At 47.4% G+C, this 15,458-nt stretch overlaps 3 protein-coding genes across 3 annotated transcripts in view; 2 read left to right on the top strand and 1 right to left on the bottom strand.

Annotated features, from left to right (window-relative positions):
- The window catches only part of LOC6615720, a 47,655-nt gene that overhangs the window by 4,526 nt on the left and 27,671 nt on the right, over window positions 1-15,458 (bottom strand). The window contains exons 4-13 of the mRNA XM_032715465.1: window positions 13,371-13,545; window positions 6,170-6,302; window positions 5,569-5,712; window positions 5,284-5,484; window positions 3,636-3,704; window positions 2,613-2,722; window positions 2,336-2,550; window positions 978-1,116; window positions 653-758; window positions 435-585 (exon numbers count right to left, since the gene is read on the bottom strand). Of these exons, the coding sequence (XP_032571356.1) occupies window positions 435-585; window positions 653-758; window positions 978-1,116; window positions 2,336-2,550; window positions 2,613-2,722; window positions 3,636-3,704; window positions 5,284-5,484; window positions 5,569-5,712; window positions 6,170-6,302; window positions 13,371-13,545 (1,443 nt within the window). The remainder of the gene's footprint in view (window positions 1-434; window positions 586-652; window positions 759-977; window positions 1,117-2,335; window positions 2,551-2,612; window positions 2,723-3,635; window positions 3,705-5,283; window positions 5,485-5,568; window positions 5,713-6,169; window positions 6,303-13,370; window positions 13,546-15,458) is intronic.
- Window positions 11,195-11,917, top strand: LOC6615718. Its single transcript, XM_002040053.2, has 2 exons — window positions 11,195-11,391; window positions 11,678-11,917. Exons 1-2 carry the CDS (start codon window positions 11,280-11,282, stop codon window positions 11,854-11,856), a joined length of 291 nt encoding a protein of 96 aa, XP_002040089.1. The 5' UTR covers window positions 11,195-11,279; the 3' UTR covers window positions 11,857-11,917.
- On the top strand, window positions 13,746-15,292 carry LOC6615717 (putative odorant receptor 59c). The gene is made up of 2 exons (XM_002040052.2): window positions 13,746-14,777; window positions 14,833-15,292. Exons 1-2 carry the CDS (start codon window positions 14,002-14,004, stop codon window positions 15,290-15,292), a joined length of 1,236 nt encoding a protein of 411 aa, XP_002040088.1. The 5' UTR covers window positions 13,746-14,001.

The following is a 15,458-nucleotide window of genomic DNA, read 5'->3' as shown; positions in this document are numbered from 1 at the left end:
GCTCATGTCTAGACAGCTCCGATAAGCGTGCCCCTGACGCCGCCTGTCCCGCTCATTTTTTAATTTGACAAATAATACTCCATAAATAACCGTCGACTCTGGAGAAGACTTAATCGACGCTACACTGCGCGAAAAAGTTTCAGTTTCGAAAGCAAGTTACCTATGAAGGAACTGCAGTATATATTTTTGCAGATTTCAATCTTTCTAAATAATCGAGAAAGTTGGAAAACGGAAGAGTAGTTACATGAACTAACTTCGGGTTTCTTTCTGTGCACCCGAGTACACTGCTTTCCCTCCGCAGATCGTTTGTCAAGTGGACACTGTCGTTTGTCATAAGCGTCGATACGTCGGGACCATTAGGACAAATGGGGCAATTGTCCGCTATCGCCGGACCAGCACCGGCACTCCACTCCATTCCACTCCACTAGACTCACCTGCTACCACCGGGACCGTGGAGGTGGTCACCGAACTGGGATTGGCGAAGGTGCGCACCTGGGGTCGAAAATTGAATTTGGCCCCCGACGCCTTGGTGCCCATGCCGATGTTCTCCTGGTGCGACTTGCCGCTGCGCAGCACGATGTACACCTGCGTCAAAGTGGGTATCTAGTATCACGGAATGGCCAGAATGGTGGGGCAGGACTCCGCTACTCACCTTGCTGCCGAAGATGAGGGCCAGGAGCAGGGTCACCGTCAGCTGGGTGTGGCAGAAGAAGATGATGTACAGCAAGTCCGGATTGGCAGGCGACTGCAGGAAGAGCCTGGATGCGGAGGAGTAAATCAAATAGATGTACCAATTAGTAGGTAGTAGTAGCTTAAGTCAGGAGGCATATCTGCTGGCCACTAATACGGGGAAATCAACTAAAGGATCTGAAGCATGCTTTCCAAGCCAAAGAAAATCTCAACGCATATTTCTGCTGAAATCAGCTATGCTCGATTCAAAGAACTTGTTGATGAGCAAGGAGATGTGGGCTACTTACATGGACACGTTGAGGAAGCAGGTGAGCAGGAACTCATTGTAGATGGCCATCGAGATGAAGCGGCTCTCGTTGAACTCCGACGGCGCCTTCCGCACCATGATGCACAGGCGGACGCCCCAGGCGAGGAACAGGACCTCCACTGGAAAGGAATGGAATCGGAGCGAAAAGATTAGACCCATTGTGCACTTCGCAGGCTGCCCAGCTTCACTTTGAAGTTTAATTACCAAAACCGCTGCACAGTTGGCTCTGAGCTCTGAATATCATTAGATGTGAAAAGAGTGAATATACAATTTCATGACTGCCGGGCTTCGTTTTCTATTGGCCTCAACTATGGAAATGCATGTTGCCGCGGCCAAAGTAGTTTTTTATTTCATTTTTCTTTTTTTTTTTGGGGGAAATGTTCAACATGCAATTATAAATGTAATACGAGCTTTGGCGTGTAGCCAAGTCAAATGAAGTTACTTAGCAGCTGGCTGCTGCCAAAGTGCGTGATGAACGCGAGAAGCAGCGATAATTGCTGTGTGCGTGTGTGGCACAAAAAGGAGCAGTTGCACAGTTGCACAGTTGCACGGATACACAGTTGCACGGATGCCCGGATGCACAGATGCAGATAGAAGCACCCGGGTCCTTTCTGAACTTTTTTAATCAAGCGCCCTGGTAAGTGGGACGCAGTTATCCCCGGCAAATCCGCTCCTGCGCAGCTCCAACTCAAATTATGCCACGGACCTGTGTCGCCAGTCAGTTGGTTAAACGGAAAAATCACTTTTGTGCCCTTTAGGGTGGACCGTATTGCGGCTGAAAGTCATGAGTCTACTTCCACTTCCTACAACTTCCACCTATTCGCTTTATTTGTTTTAGTGGGAAAACCCATTTCAAACGCAATCTATTACAAGTGAAGTAAATTTAAGACGGATATACCCAAAGGATATACCCTAGTTCGGATGACTAAGTGACTCACACACAGATCAATAAACTAAGAAAGTAGTTTAGTTTAAGCTCGTTTAGGAGACCGTCCACTCTAAAACCCATGATAGCCAGGCATTTGACTTCTGAGAGCTGGGCAAGTGAGCTACGAAGTCGAGAAAAAAGGGGAAAATATTGATGTGTGTGCGAAGCTAACAGGAGCAGCAGGTGTTCGACCCACTGTGCCGGTTGGCCAGACAACGATTTCATGCTGCTGCACTTTCACATTTTCCATTTCTTCTCTGGATTTTTTTCCTTTTTTACTGGTCCATATGCGTTATGAGAACATAGTGGCTTTTTTTCCATTTGCAAGAGACAGAGCTCGCTTTAAGTGGCCTTTGCGATGTCAAAGCAACTTAGTTCGAGCCAAATTGTTTTACGTATTGCCAACTTACTCGAGGTGAACGTGTAGTCCCACCAGTCGGTCTTGCAGAGAAACGCCTTCAGGTCGTCGGCGGTGCGTCCCACCACCACGTCCGGCGGGGAGACGAGTGTCCTGACCAGCAGGCAGGTTCCGATGGCTCCGCAGATGATGCCCAGTCTCTTGAGCAGGGCGGCATCCGTGATCTTCACAGCCTTCGCAGATCGAACGCGGAAAATCACCGATATCCTGTGGTCGTTATACCCAAAATGTTACTCAAATATCCTTAAGAAGGCACTGCATATCCTTACCGCCAGGTCTTCAGCATCAGAGCTCCGTAGGTCAGGGAGAAGCCAATCTCACGCAGCCAAATTCGCGCCGTGCAGGTGTACAGGTTCGGATGCGGGTACATCACAATGTTCTGCAGATAGATACATTAGCTTTAATAGATGCCTTCTGCCCACAATGCCTATTAAATCAATAATATCGCCACCTATTTCCCCGACACTTTGGTTCCTTTGGAAAAGTACTAGGTGGTACTTTTCCGGATGATTCTTCAAAACATAAGTGCAAGCTAGTGTTTGTCATTCAAGCCGCAGTTCACGAAGACCCCAAGCCATTAAACCAGAAAGCCAGTGTGACAATAGGCCAACATTGATGAAGCGAGCTATCAGGACAATAGGTTATTCGGGGGATCTATATTGGCTTCTATTTTCGGCTGCCTTCACGCCTTGCACATATTAAAAAATCATAAAGCAAACAGTGCTGACAGGCATCCTCGTCCTGACCCCAGGACTCGTGCTTATGCCCATTCTCAGCCTCATCCTGCTCCGCATCCCCCCACGCCTTTGTGTGGTCGTCAAGAGATACTCATGGCGGCCAAATAAATCTGCCACACATAAATAAATGCTGGGACAGGCACTCGCAGGACGTTCGATGAACTGCCGCTTAAAGTTGTTTATTTGGCCGGCATGCTATTAGTTTCCTTCGCCAGCCATAAATCAATCAAATTAAATTGTGTAGAAATCGATGGGCTTTGGGTTCGAGTGCTCTGTTTGCCGAGCGCTTTTCTATCTCATTTTTCACCGAATGCAAATTTCGTGGCTATTTATGGCTTCGAGCGCCGAATGGCTCCATTGAGTTGTAATAATGTTCGACAGAGCCGCTTGTAAGCCCCCGGAAAATGTTTCAGTTGCATTCGATGACTCTTAATTAATTCGGATTGCAGTGAAAGCAGGCGCTTGCTATTGATTATGCCACTCAATTGAAACTGAATTGCTAAGTTATTGTGTATGCAGTCGATTGACTAATGGAAAACACCATCCATTACTTACCGTGCAGTAGATGAAGAATGCTCCCAAGGCGATGACCCGCAACAAAGCCGGACTGGCGGCCCTCACCACCTGGAACGGAAAAACGGGAGAACAGGACAAGAGGACATTTCCAATTAAGTACTTGCTGGCTGAAAGTTTGCGAATTTAAATTGAAATCGTTTAATCCGCACGATTGCCCAAGGACGCAAGGAAATCTCTGCAGAACCCGAAGTCTCCGAGTTGGACCCGCACTTGGCAGGATGTCGGATGTCGGGCGGCATGTTTAGCGCCATTTAATTAGTTTGGGCACACACCATCTCGCGCCCATTGGGGACTTCCCCGGAGACACAAATGCGACAGAATCGCATTACGAATGAAAACAGTTCAGTTGGCTAGTTGCCTTGGGAGGCGGACAAGTGGAACGGGCTGGGGAATGGGCAAGGGCATCCATGGAGCTGGGGATGTCAAGATGGCGGGATGTGGCGATGTCGGACAGACAGCACAAAAATGTCAGACTGCGACAAGGGAACTGAATAACTCACTTGCCGCACCCAACATGTATTCACTGGGTGCAAAAAAAATGATTATAAATATGGTTCAAACATAAATCAGAGATGTAAGCGTGTGGTATAAACTCAGATACTCATAATGCTCAATAAATTGTAGAATAAATATCGTTTATCAAAAGATATTTCATCTTATCTGCGAGATTGTTTTCAGTGCATATATATTACATCCGCTGTGGACGGGAAAAATGCGAGTGTCTGAAATACGAACGCCAGAGACAATTGGACGCCGTCAGCTGGACTTGTTCTCTGGTCTAATGAGTGACCGAACGACACTCGAGATGGGAGGTCCTGGACCTACTGCTACTCCCACTTACGCCCACTTCTGGCGGCAGGAAGCAGCAGGATGTGGGCGTGACCGGCTGTGCGAATGTTTGCACTTCCGCTTATGCGCGACTATATCCGCTGTCCTGTTGACCTGTTGCCGCCTGTCATCGGGCTGCTAGCTGCTGGCTGCCAGGATGCCCGACATCCTGACCATCCTGAGCGTGCTGCACGTTCAAAATTAACTCGATTCTAACAATGGTAAGCCGCTTAGCGGCTGAATGATGACAGCAGCTTAGGTTGGCCCGCTCGGGATCAGCGCTATTTGACAGTGCGCACCGATGGACGCAACAACACAGTAAGCAAGTGAAAATAAAATATGGATGGACCGGTTGCGACTGGCCGGGATAATGCCATTATGATGGCTTTACAATTCGGTTCGGATTTCAGAAGATTCACCAGGGCTCTCAATCCCACAACTGTGACTCGGAAAGGAGCTTTGCAGCTTGCGAGTTTTAGCAAGCAGATTAGGATGCTTTCACCTCGTAGGGAAATTGTTATTTTGCTGACCAATTAGTTTCTGGACATCAGATTCTGTTTGTAGATGGCCAAAGTGAAATGAATTAGAACAACATTGAATCTCCTCCTTTCCAGGCGTAATGCAAACAAATCCCTGCTGAAAGCACTTATAAAGCGGCTGTCTTAAAGTCTTCTAGCCAGCTTCAACTTTAAAATAAACTTAATGGCTAATTGAAACTGGGAGATCTGTTTAGATGAAATCAGGCACAGCCTGGCCGCCCACAGATATCCTACTTAGAGGACTCCCTCACAGCACTCACCTTAACCTGCTGGTAGCGGAAGGTGAACCAGGCGGCCGGGGGCAGGAGCCCAATCACGATGCAGGCCAGCGCCAGGATGCTGGTGCGCATTGGCCAGTTGAGGGCGGCGATGCAGGGCGAGGAGTCCTCGCAGGAGTCACAGCCCTCGGCGCAGGGCAGGCACTCGTACTCGCTGTTGCTGTTGTACGTGGAGTTCTTGCCCTAATACATATTTAATGAGAATAAGGCTCTTACGGCGGCCACTTGACGCGGCACCTCCCATTCGCCATCCGCCATCCGACTTACCAGCATCAGCTTCTCGTACTCCTCCTCCAGGAGGCTGCCGTTGAAGAACTTGTGCTGCGAGACGATGTCCGGGAAGTAGAATCCCTTGCGGCACAGACATTTGTAGGAGCCGCGCCGGAAGCCCAATCCCATGATGGCCTCGCACTGCGAACGGCAAATGGAAGGCGGGGGAATGGAAATGAAAATTAAGTGCTGACTGCGGCGAATTTGGGTGTCTACACAGCGAGGAATTCGTTGTCCCCATCTGGCTAGCATTTGTTTTTGCCGCAATAAAATTATGTCTCAGGCACTGAAGTGTCTGAGCTGTCTTTTCTTGGAACTTCTCTGCGCAGAAATTGTAGCAAAGTTGATAACCATTTCTGCAAAAAGCCACTGCATACTATTAGCGTACTTTAAATGTTACTCGGAAATATTCTGTTGTCTCATCAATATGAGATTTCACTTCTACGGTGGCTCCATTAAGCCCACGCACCAAAATTCAAATTGTGTTGGAAAATTTCTTACGAAGAGCTTAAGAGTACGCAGTGCTTTGTTTGGAATGGGCTATGAGCTAGCCACTTTGCCCCCACATTTCTCTCTGTGTAGCCGGACTGACTCTCACCATGGTGGTGCGCTGCTTGCACTTGTCCGTGCCGGCGAAGATGTTCAGCGGTCGCTTGGTGCCCGGCGTGTGGCGCTGCGGACACTGGTCGATGTCCACGCGGCGCAAGTCGATGTCGATGCCAGATGTGCCCCTGCGGGAAGGAAAAGCGGGTAGTCAGCAGAAGGCGTTAAAAGTTTATGTTATTAATTTGTCAGCTTAACAATCAACTGGGCGGCACTTAAGCCAAATGGCGCCATTTATAACTGGATTCAATAAGGCCGGTGCACCGACAGCCATGGATATTTTGGACATGGTCGGGTGTCCAGTTGCCAGTTGAACGGCCAGTCCTCAGCGACAACAAACAATAAATTCCCGCTCTGATTGTGCATATGTCTTAGGCTCGGTAGATGGTGGGTGGTGCGATTTCGCACAAAAGGATAAAGGACACGCGTGTTTGGTTCCGGCTTCCGAAGTCCGGAAAAAATAGCAGAAAATTATTTTCTTGCTGTCGTTGACGGGCTATGGGAATGGGAATCGGAATGGGTGTGGTATGGGTTAGCCTTGTCGTTTTACAAAGACATAAAGCCATGAAAAGGGTGCACTAAGCCGTCGACCCCTCGCCGGCTAGTTGGAATCCCATATCCTGCGTGTATGCCTCCGCAAAGGTCGCCCTCGGCAATGGGCAGCCACCCAATTACACGCATACCTAAGCAGAATCCTGGACGGAGGCAGCTGGAGGCTCCCGGCCGGAACACATGTAGAATTTTACGCATAATCTCGGCCTGCCTACTCGTCGCGCCGGAGCTGTGGCCATAGCCTCGTCCCTTCTCCGGCTTTCCTTGCCTGTCAGCCGGGGAAAGTTTTCTTGCGGCATCTGCCTTCAAGGTCTTTAAAGTTGCAGGAATTTCTTACGGGTTTTCAATGAAATAGAAATAGGATATTCAATGTTGCAGTATGTCTGCACTTGACTGTTTGGCCATTGAATTGCAGCGCACTCAGATTATGAAAGACGTTCTGGGAAACTTAATTTGCTTACTAGTATTATCTTTGTTTGAAAAACAATAAATCTCTTGTGGACTGGAACGAAATAAACTTGAATGCCTTCACTCGCTCGTCATAGAAACCTGCACAAGCTCACTTTTAAATTGAAAAATAATAATGGACCCCAATTATTGAGAAGCGGGTTTTTTCGGCAAGGGTGATTTCCTTTTCGTTGGTTCAAAGAGAAAGTTTCACATGAACTTTCGTCTTCGTTTTCTTTTCAATAACCCGACTTTCTCGAAGCCCACCCACCGGCGGCCATAATGTGTTTGTCCCGGCCATATCCGGTGGCCATATCCCAGGGATCGGGTGAGGATGGGATGGGACTCGAATGGCCGGGATCGGAGTACCGAATCCGGGACTGCAGACGTTCGGCTCGTGATGGTGCCTGCTGTCAGTTAATATTGACATATCAGTTTGTATTTATTTGATTGTTTCTGACAACTTATTGATTGCGAAATTCGGGAAAAGGGACCGCTGGGAAATGCACAGCGGCGGGACTGGCTGCACAATGGCCATATTACATTATCGTAATGATTATGTTAATTCCCAGGCAGTTGATCCCGACGCCTTTGTGTCCAGCAACCCGACTGACTGGCCGGCCAGTTTGCCTCGTCCTTTGCCGCCTTATTGGGGCCAAGTTCGAAAGGATGTGTGTTGTGTGTCCGTGTGTTATTCCCCATTTCTATTTGCCTTTGCCCAATGCCATTTATTTGCTGTGGTTTCATTTTCCCTACTCATGCCTTCGCCGCCCTTTGTCTGTCTGGCTGGCTTTGTTGTTGACAGTTTTTGAAGATAATTTGTAAACGGATATTAGAAAATAAGCTGATTGAGCCGACCGAACGAGTTTGTCCTGCTTCCGTGCCACAAATAAATAGACATAGATATAGATTGAGATACACGTGTGTGTGTGTGTGTGCCTTATTGATTTATTAGTTTGCGCCTCGGGCTGTCGGCCGATGCCTGCTGATGTGACAATGTTTGCCTATCTGGCGGATACTTGATTTATATGACAAACGCCTTTTCGGCCAACTCGGCCTAATGCCTACAAATGAGCCATAATCGACGTAGAGTCTGAGGCCAAAACTGCTAATGGGTTCGCCCAGGCCTGTTGAATTCAAATTAACTGTGACATTTTGCCAGCATATTGACTTAAATTGGTACATCATGTAATTGGTACATTATATAATGGGTTTTGATTAAATCCAGCTTCGAGTGCACTTTAAGGATGGGATAACATGGAATCACAGCACTTTTGGCGCTGGATTAGGGACTCGGGGGAGTGCAACTTGTGATGCGGAGCACGTGCAACAAACACGCACTACGTGAGTAAGTGAAATGCATCTGTAGAGCTTTTCTTGCCGGGATTCCCGTCCACATTCTCCCTATTCCCTATCTATATAAGTCTAACATCCCAATACCCGCCATACATGCACGTGCCAGCTATTTAAAACTGGCGACAGCAGTGTTCCCTGGTTGCTCCATTTGCGAGTTCATAAAGATGGTGGTGTTCAGTGCCGCGTAACCAAAATATGGCATCAACTTTATTGCTGGCAACGTAATACGATGTACCATCACAGGCAGCCAAACCCAATCCCAGACCCAAGCCAACCAAAACCTATCCACCATTACGCATCCCGTTTTGTTGCCAGTTTGTAAACAACTCATCTGCTGTACCAGCGCCACATTACGTATACGCCACGCGTGCCCAATTTTCGGTCGTGGCTGCTAATGCACATAATCAGGTTTGTAGTTTGCACCTCGCCGGCAAAGTGAGCTGTGGTCTGTTGGCAGAATCAGTGCTGGCAGATTGCCACTTCAAAAATGCGAAATCAAGAAGTTTTCAGATAGAATTGACATTTAGAAGTACCATTTATAAAAAAAAGAAAAAGACATACTACTCTGTATATTAGGGTTTTGTTTAAATTATTATGATTCTTATTAAGCTTCCATACTTTCAATTTCCACTTAGGGACTTATCTGATGATTACTTCTACTTCTTCTAATTTTCTACCGTGTCTTCCAATTAGCAAAGATACAATCGCATTTTGACTTTGAAGAGTTTCTGCTAGCTGGCCGGAAAATGGACATGGAAAATGGTGACAACTCTGGGCAAAGCTCTTAATCTCTCATATTTGGCAGCCAGCTAGGCGGCCTTCATTTACAAACTAATTTAAAATACGGCCCGATGACAGGACCAAAATGGATGTCAAACCTTTCTGGGCGGCCGAGCGGCGTTGAAATATGGCTTAAAGCGAGGCCACATTAAAGCCAACAAATGGGTGAGACGATATTCTGGCTGCCAATACCTGGCTACGTAGATCTTTGGGCAACCACACTTGGCTCTCTGGAATTCAGTGGCTTGCACATGCAAATCCATAATCAGGCACACATTCAGTCCCTGTTGCCGACTTACAAAGGCTGGCTTATTGCCTGATATTTGATATTTCCGTTTCCGTTTGCATCATTATGCTGAGTCCCCAAGAAACGGGTGGATGGGGGGTGGGTCTGAGCCATATTGCAGCATAAGTCAAGTAAATACAATGCTGGGATTACAGTCCGCATTCGTAGCCGCCCTTTGGCCCGTTGGCCCTGTTTAATATTGAAACTTTGTCGGCGCCCGCAGAGTTGTGAGCGCTAAGCGAAACTTAAATGAAATCAAATAAAATTATTGCCCCAGCAGGAGGTCCTTGGTGGGCAGGACTTTTGTGTCCATGTCCTTTCGCAGCGGGCGCCTAATGTTATTTGTGCGTTTAGCGCCCGTTTTGCCAAATAATTTATAATAAAATTAACTCTAACTTAATGCGGATACTTATTGTTCGGCTTGGCCTGGCTTTCCGGCTTTCCCTGCTTTTCCGGCGACAAGCCTGCATATTTCATGCAATTAAGAAAAATGAGCCAGCTACACACGCCGCATAGCAAATTAAATTAATTAGCAAGTTTCCGCCACGATCCTCGCTTAGTGTTCTTTTATTTTCTGTGCTCCTCGCTTCCGCCGCAACGTAAACAAATTAATTTTGCCAACTAATGGGAAACTGATAGCAGCACATTATTAACACGAGCCGGACGCGGACATGGTCTCGAATGTGGACTCGACGGCAGGCGGGGAAGCCCACTTTACCCGCAGCTACAGCTCAACTTTGGTCCTTTGGCCCCCAGTTTCCCGCCGTAAGCCGCTGAAACAAATGAGCTTTGTTTGACGTCCTCCTCCTGCTGCCGGACTGCATTCTATTCCGGCCAGGCTAACCATTCGCAATGTGCAGCTGCCACGCGGTGCAAACTAGAATGAACTAACGAACTTTTAACATTTCTACATTAATTCAGCAGGACCACTACAGTGGGAATGCTCATGTTTATCCAACTATTTACTTGTTACTATTCGAAAAACAAATAAATAATAAAGGTGACTGAATAACATGGCTATCCAATGTTTTTGTTGCATATTTCTTTATATAGCTAACACATTATTATTAAATGGCAGAGAAAATAGTTAGTTTAGTAGAAATTGAATTGATTTTTCTGCAAGTGCCGCAAATCTGCAGGAAAGAATCAGCTGTATTTTCCACTCCGACAACCACAGCCACAACTTGCGGTCGACCCACAGTGCCTCCGTCCACTTGGGCTGGCCAAATTTATGTTGCAACTAATTGCAGGCAGTTGCTGGGCTTCCGCCAGCGGCAGACAGCTTCCTTTCCGCTCTCTGGAGGTCCTGTTCTCGCTGCCAGCCGCACAAAGCTAGAATCCTGCGACCTCTGACCCCTGACCCCCGGAATTTTCCCACCAGCTGGCTGCGTGTGAAATTTATCGAGCGTGGAAAGTCATCGAACACCAAGTAGGCATGTGTGAGGAGGAGCCAACTTTATAATTGATTGCTTTAATTAAATTTTGAAAAGTCCACCTGGCACCCGGCACACGTTCACCTGCCAGTGAAAATAGCTCTGAAATGGAGCATCGCATCGCAAAGGCGTGTGTAATTAAATTTTAAACGCTTACTTAGAGCGAAGTGAAGTGCTTGCAATAATTACGGAAGCCATTAGCCAAGGTCCCGAAAGGGGCGGCCAACCGGGTGAGATATTTGCAAACAGATATGGCCTCCAAGTGGCTCCGCATCTTGGTTCTACTTCTGCTGGGTCTTGCAACCTCCGAGTCGCCAAAACGACAGTTGAGCTGGTGGCACAAACAGTACTACCAGTCGCTATGTGAGTGCACAACCAAAACATTTAATGAATAAATAAATACGCAAGAGTCATTATGCGATAATACGCTATAAATTACAAGTGAACTTTAAAAAATGTGAAACAATTGCATTTAATTAAAACATGTTTCTGACTCTCTGCTTATTTGGCTGCCCGCAGGCAAATTCATTTCAATTAAATCATTTTGAAAGCCAACCAAAAGAATGTATTTTTTTGAGTTTTGATTGAGCATCTTAAACCGTAATCAAATCAAACATTTTCGTTCGTAAATAATAATCTCGTTATCTAGGGCAACAGAGGCTGCGGTTCACGACGACTCCCCGGCCAGGAGCCACTCCCGAATCGGATGAAGCCAGACTGGTGTATCCCTGCTACTGCTACAAGCCAACTCCCGAGGGCTTGGCCACTGCCAGTCCGGTGGAGCAGCGAATGATCGAGACCAAGGAAATATTCTTCTTGAACAAATAGGGGGATGTGCGGTAATGATGTACACAACGATATGCAGTCGAAATAAAACAGGTAAAGTGTTCATTGGGGAAAAGTAAAAAAACTCGTGGCGGAATTTCCAGCAAATCTGTCCAAGTCCTGGACTTTAAATCATTGCTGCAAATGCCGCACGACTTTCAAGACAACAACAGCCATGCTGCCAGTCAAAAGCAATTTCGGTTGGTCGAAAAACAAAAGCCACGTAATCCTGGCCACTCCCTACCGACACTAACTGAAGTGAAAATAGTTTGCTGGCCAAATTGTGCTTTGTTTTTGCTTTTGCTTTCCTGTGCTGTTTCTGTGCTTTTGCTTTTGCTGTGCTTTTGCTTTCGCAATCTGCTGTCTGCTTTGCTTTTGTCTGCTGCCAGCCATTGATAATTGCGAATTATGCATGAAGTAGAGTGGAAGTGCCGACAGACTGCCACGCCCCCTATGCCCACGGCCACGCCCACTCGCAGTGTGGTGTTTTGTCATAAGTATGAAAGGGTTTTGATAGTTAACAGCTGTCATTAGAGCGATGGCTTACAAGCATTAGCATTTATTTTAGCAACTTTAATTCTTGCATTTTGGCGCACAAATTGTTTAAACATTAAAAGGGGAAAATTGTTTTATTTATCAGTTGTACGTTGGTTGATCGGCGACAGTGTAAACAGCGTAATATATAATAATGATAATATAACTTGCCATAGAGCGGGCAAAATACACATACAAAACTATTTCAAAGAAATGAAAGAGGGAGGGGGTGGGGGTAAATTATTTAAGCCAAGAACGAAGTCGAGATACTTGAAAGAGCAGAAAGTTTTACAAGATGCTGTGCTCCGACCAAAGAACTCTGTTTTGGGCCGCTGCGTGAGCGGAATGCATCCAGCCAGTCGATTTTGGGGAGAAGTTGCAAAGTAGTAAAACTTAAACTCGCTTGGTGGCACATTGCACGTGCCACACTGGAACTCGGCCCAATAGCCCGAAAAGGGCGCCCAAGAGCAGCCATTCAGCTATTCAATTACTTGGTCCGCTCTAGACAAAAGCCAAAAACTGGCACTCGCTCAGTTTTCCGACTTTTCCGACTTTCCTTTCCATTCCATCCTGTCTGTCGCTGCCAGCGGCGGCTGCTCGCTGGGAAAACTGCACTGCTCGGCTGGCACTTAGCGCACCATTGCACTTCGCTTTCGAAATTTCCCATGCTGCGAATTATTTATAAAATACTCATCTGGCGGCATCCGTCATGTGCATGTACTTGCAGCACTTGAGCATTGTACCCATTACGTTGCCAGCAGAAAAGGACTCGTTGATCCTCATATGGGGGATATGAATGTGGGGGCAAAGGTTATGCCAGATAGCTCAAAAACAATGTATGGCGCAATATATCTTATCTAATAACCCAACAAGGGGGGATACCTGAAGACTTTCCTTCATTTAAGATACCTCCATAGATATAAACTCATTTTGGGCATATAGATAAACAGATAGTTTGATTGGGCATTGATTTCCGTACTCACTTGAAGTGATATGTGCCGTTCTCATACCCGAAGAACGGTACCGTGTAGGTAAGCATCCAAATGTTGCCACCGCCGCAGTCGTAGTACGGCTTTGACCATCTGCCGTCCTCGTATTTCACAGCCAGCGTGTCGTCCTCGATGCGCTCCTCCGTGCGGTTCGAGTAGAGATGAAAGGCTGCAAGGATACGGAAGGGTTTCAATAGCGTTATCCATTATGCAAACTGTAATTAGAGGACCCAGAAATCGATCGGCCTTTCACGGCAGTCAGCAGCTCTTGGATTCAGCCAGCAATTCTGTGCACCCCAAGGGGTACACAGCGAGAAATCGAAACGAGTTCCTATGAAAACTGCAGCTAATGAGACTTTTGATGTTTTGTGACAATCTGGGAAATGGGAATATTTAAACTACTTTTTCTGCGAGTGCTTCACCTTGGCTGTTTGCGTTGCCTAAGACAATCCTGCGACTAATGACTTTATAAGTGCAAACGTGTAGCCTTGGATGACTCGGGACTCTGTGATGAATAAACCAAAAATGACGCGACATTAAAAGCAAATCAGAGTGGCAACACAGCCGTATAAAAACCCCTTCAGGCGAATCTCCACTCTAGAAGTATTAAATCCGCCCCGTCAAGATGACCAAGTTCTTCTTCAAGCGCCTGCAAACTGCTCCACTTGACCAGGAGGTGAGTTCCCTGGATGCCTGTGACTACTACTACCGCATCGCATTTTTCCTGGGCTGGAACCCGCCCAAGGAGGGTCTGCTCCGATGGATCTACACGCTGTGGACTCTGACCACGATGTGGTTAGGAATCGTGTACCTGCCGCTCGGACTGAGCCTCACCTATGTGAAGCACTTCGATAGATTCACGCCGACGGAGTTCCTGACCTCCCTGCAGGTGGACATCAACTGCATCGGGAACGTGATCAAGTCATGCGTGACTTATTCCCAGATGTGGCGTTTTCGCCGGATGAATGAGCTCATCTCGTCCCTGGACAAGAGATGTGTGACTCCGACACAGCGTCGGATTTTCCATAAGATGGTGGCACGGGTCAATCTCATCGTGATTCTGTTCCTGTCCACGTACTTGGGCTTCTGCTTTCTAACCCTGTTCACTTCGGTTTTCGCTGGCAAAGCTCCTTGGCAGCTGTACAACCCACTTGTGGACTGGCGGAATGGCCATTGGCAGCTGTGGATAGCCTCCATACTGGAGTACTGTGTGGTCTCCATTGGCACCATGCAGGAGTTGATATCCGACACCTATGCCATAGTGTTCATCTCCTTGTTCCGCTGCCACCTGGCTATTCTCAGAGATCGCATTGCCAATCTGCGGCAGGATCCGGAGCTCAGTGAGATGGATCACTATGAGCAGCTGGTGGCCTGCATTCAGGATCATCGGACCATCATACAGTAAGATGTGTGGCCTCATGGTCTGTCTGTTCCACTCAAGGAAGAACCATTTCAGGTGCTCCCAGATCATTCGACCCATCCTGTCGATCACTATCTTTGCCCAGTTCATGCTGGTTGGCATTGACTTGGGCCTGGCGTCCATCAGCATCCTCTTCTTTCCGAACACCATCTGGACGATCATGGCGAACGTGTCCTTCATCGTGGCCATCTGCACGGAGTCCTTTCCGTGCTGCATGCTCTGCGAGCATCTGATCGAGGACTCCGTCCATGTCAGCAACGCCCTGTTCCACTCAAACTGGATAACTGCGGACAGGCGCTACAAGTCGGCGGTTCTGTATTTCCTGCACCGGGCTCAGCAGCCCATTCGATTCACAGCCGGCTCCATATTTCCCATTTCTGTGCAGAGCAACATTGCCGTGGCCAAGTTCGCATTCACCATCATCACAATCGTAAACCAAATGAATCTGGGCGAGAAGTTCTTCAGTGACACGAGCAATGGCGATATAAATCCTTAGATCCTTCGAGTGCACGGCAAAGAAAACGCTTAACCCAATATTTGCTGCCCGACACTTTCACTCTGTACTCGTAGTATCCGTAGTGTTTGCACATCCACTCAACTTTCCAGAAGTGATTACACACTCGAAGACGCCGAGCATCTTCAGTGCCATGTGGTAATAAGAA

This window comes from Drosophila sechellia, chromosome 2R (genome assembly GCF_004382195.2).
Source record: "Drosophila sechellia strain sech25 chromosome 2R, ASM438219v1, whole genome shotgun sequence".
In the NCBI taxonomy this organism is placed as follows: Eukaryota; Metazoa; Arthropoda; class Insecta; order Diptera; family Drosophilidae; genus Drosophila; species Drosophila sechellia.
This window is presented reverse-complemented; position numbering and strand designations above follow the sequence as displayed.

Excerpts from the sequence above, each read along its gene's own strand:
- LOC6615717 (XM_002040052.2), top strand. The coding sequence starts at position 14,002 with ATGACCAAGTTCTTCTTCAAGCGCCTGCAAACTGCTCCACTTGACCAG. Across the intron at positions 14,778-14,832 it reads GATCATCGGACCATCATACA|GTGCTCCCAGATCATTCGAC; the intron begins GTAAGATGTGTG and ends GAACCATTTCAG.
- LOC6615718 (XM_002040053.2), top strand. The coding sequence starts at position 11,280 with ATGGCCTCCAAGTGGCTCCGCATCTTGGTTCTACTTCTGCTGGGTCTT. Across the intron at positions 11,392-11,677 it reads ACAGTACTACCAGTCGCTAT|GGCAACAGAGGCTGCGGTTC; the intron begins GTGAGTGCACAA and ends CTCGTTATCTAG.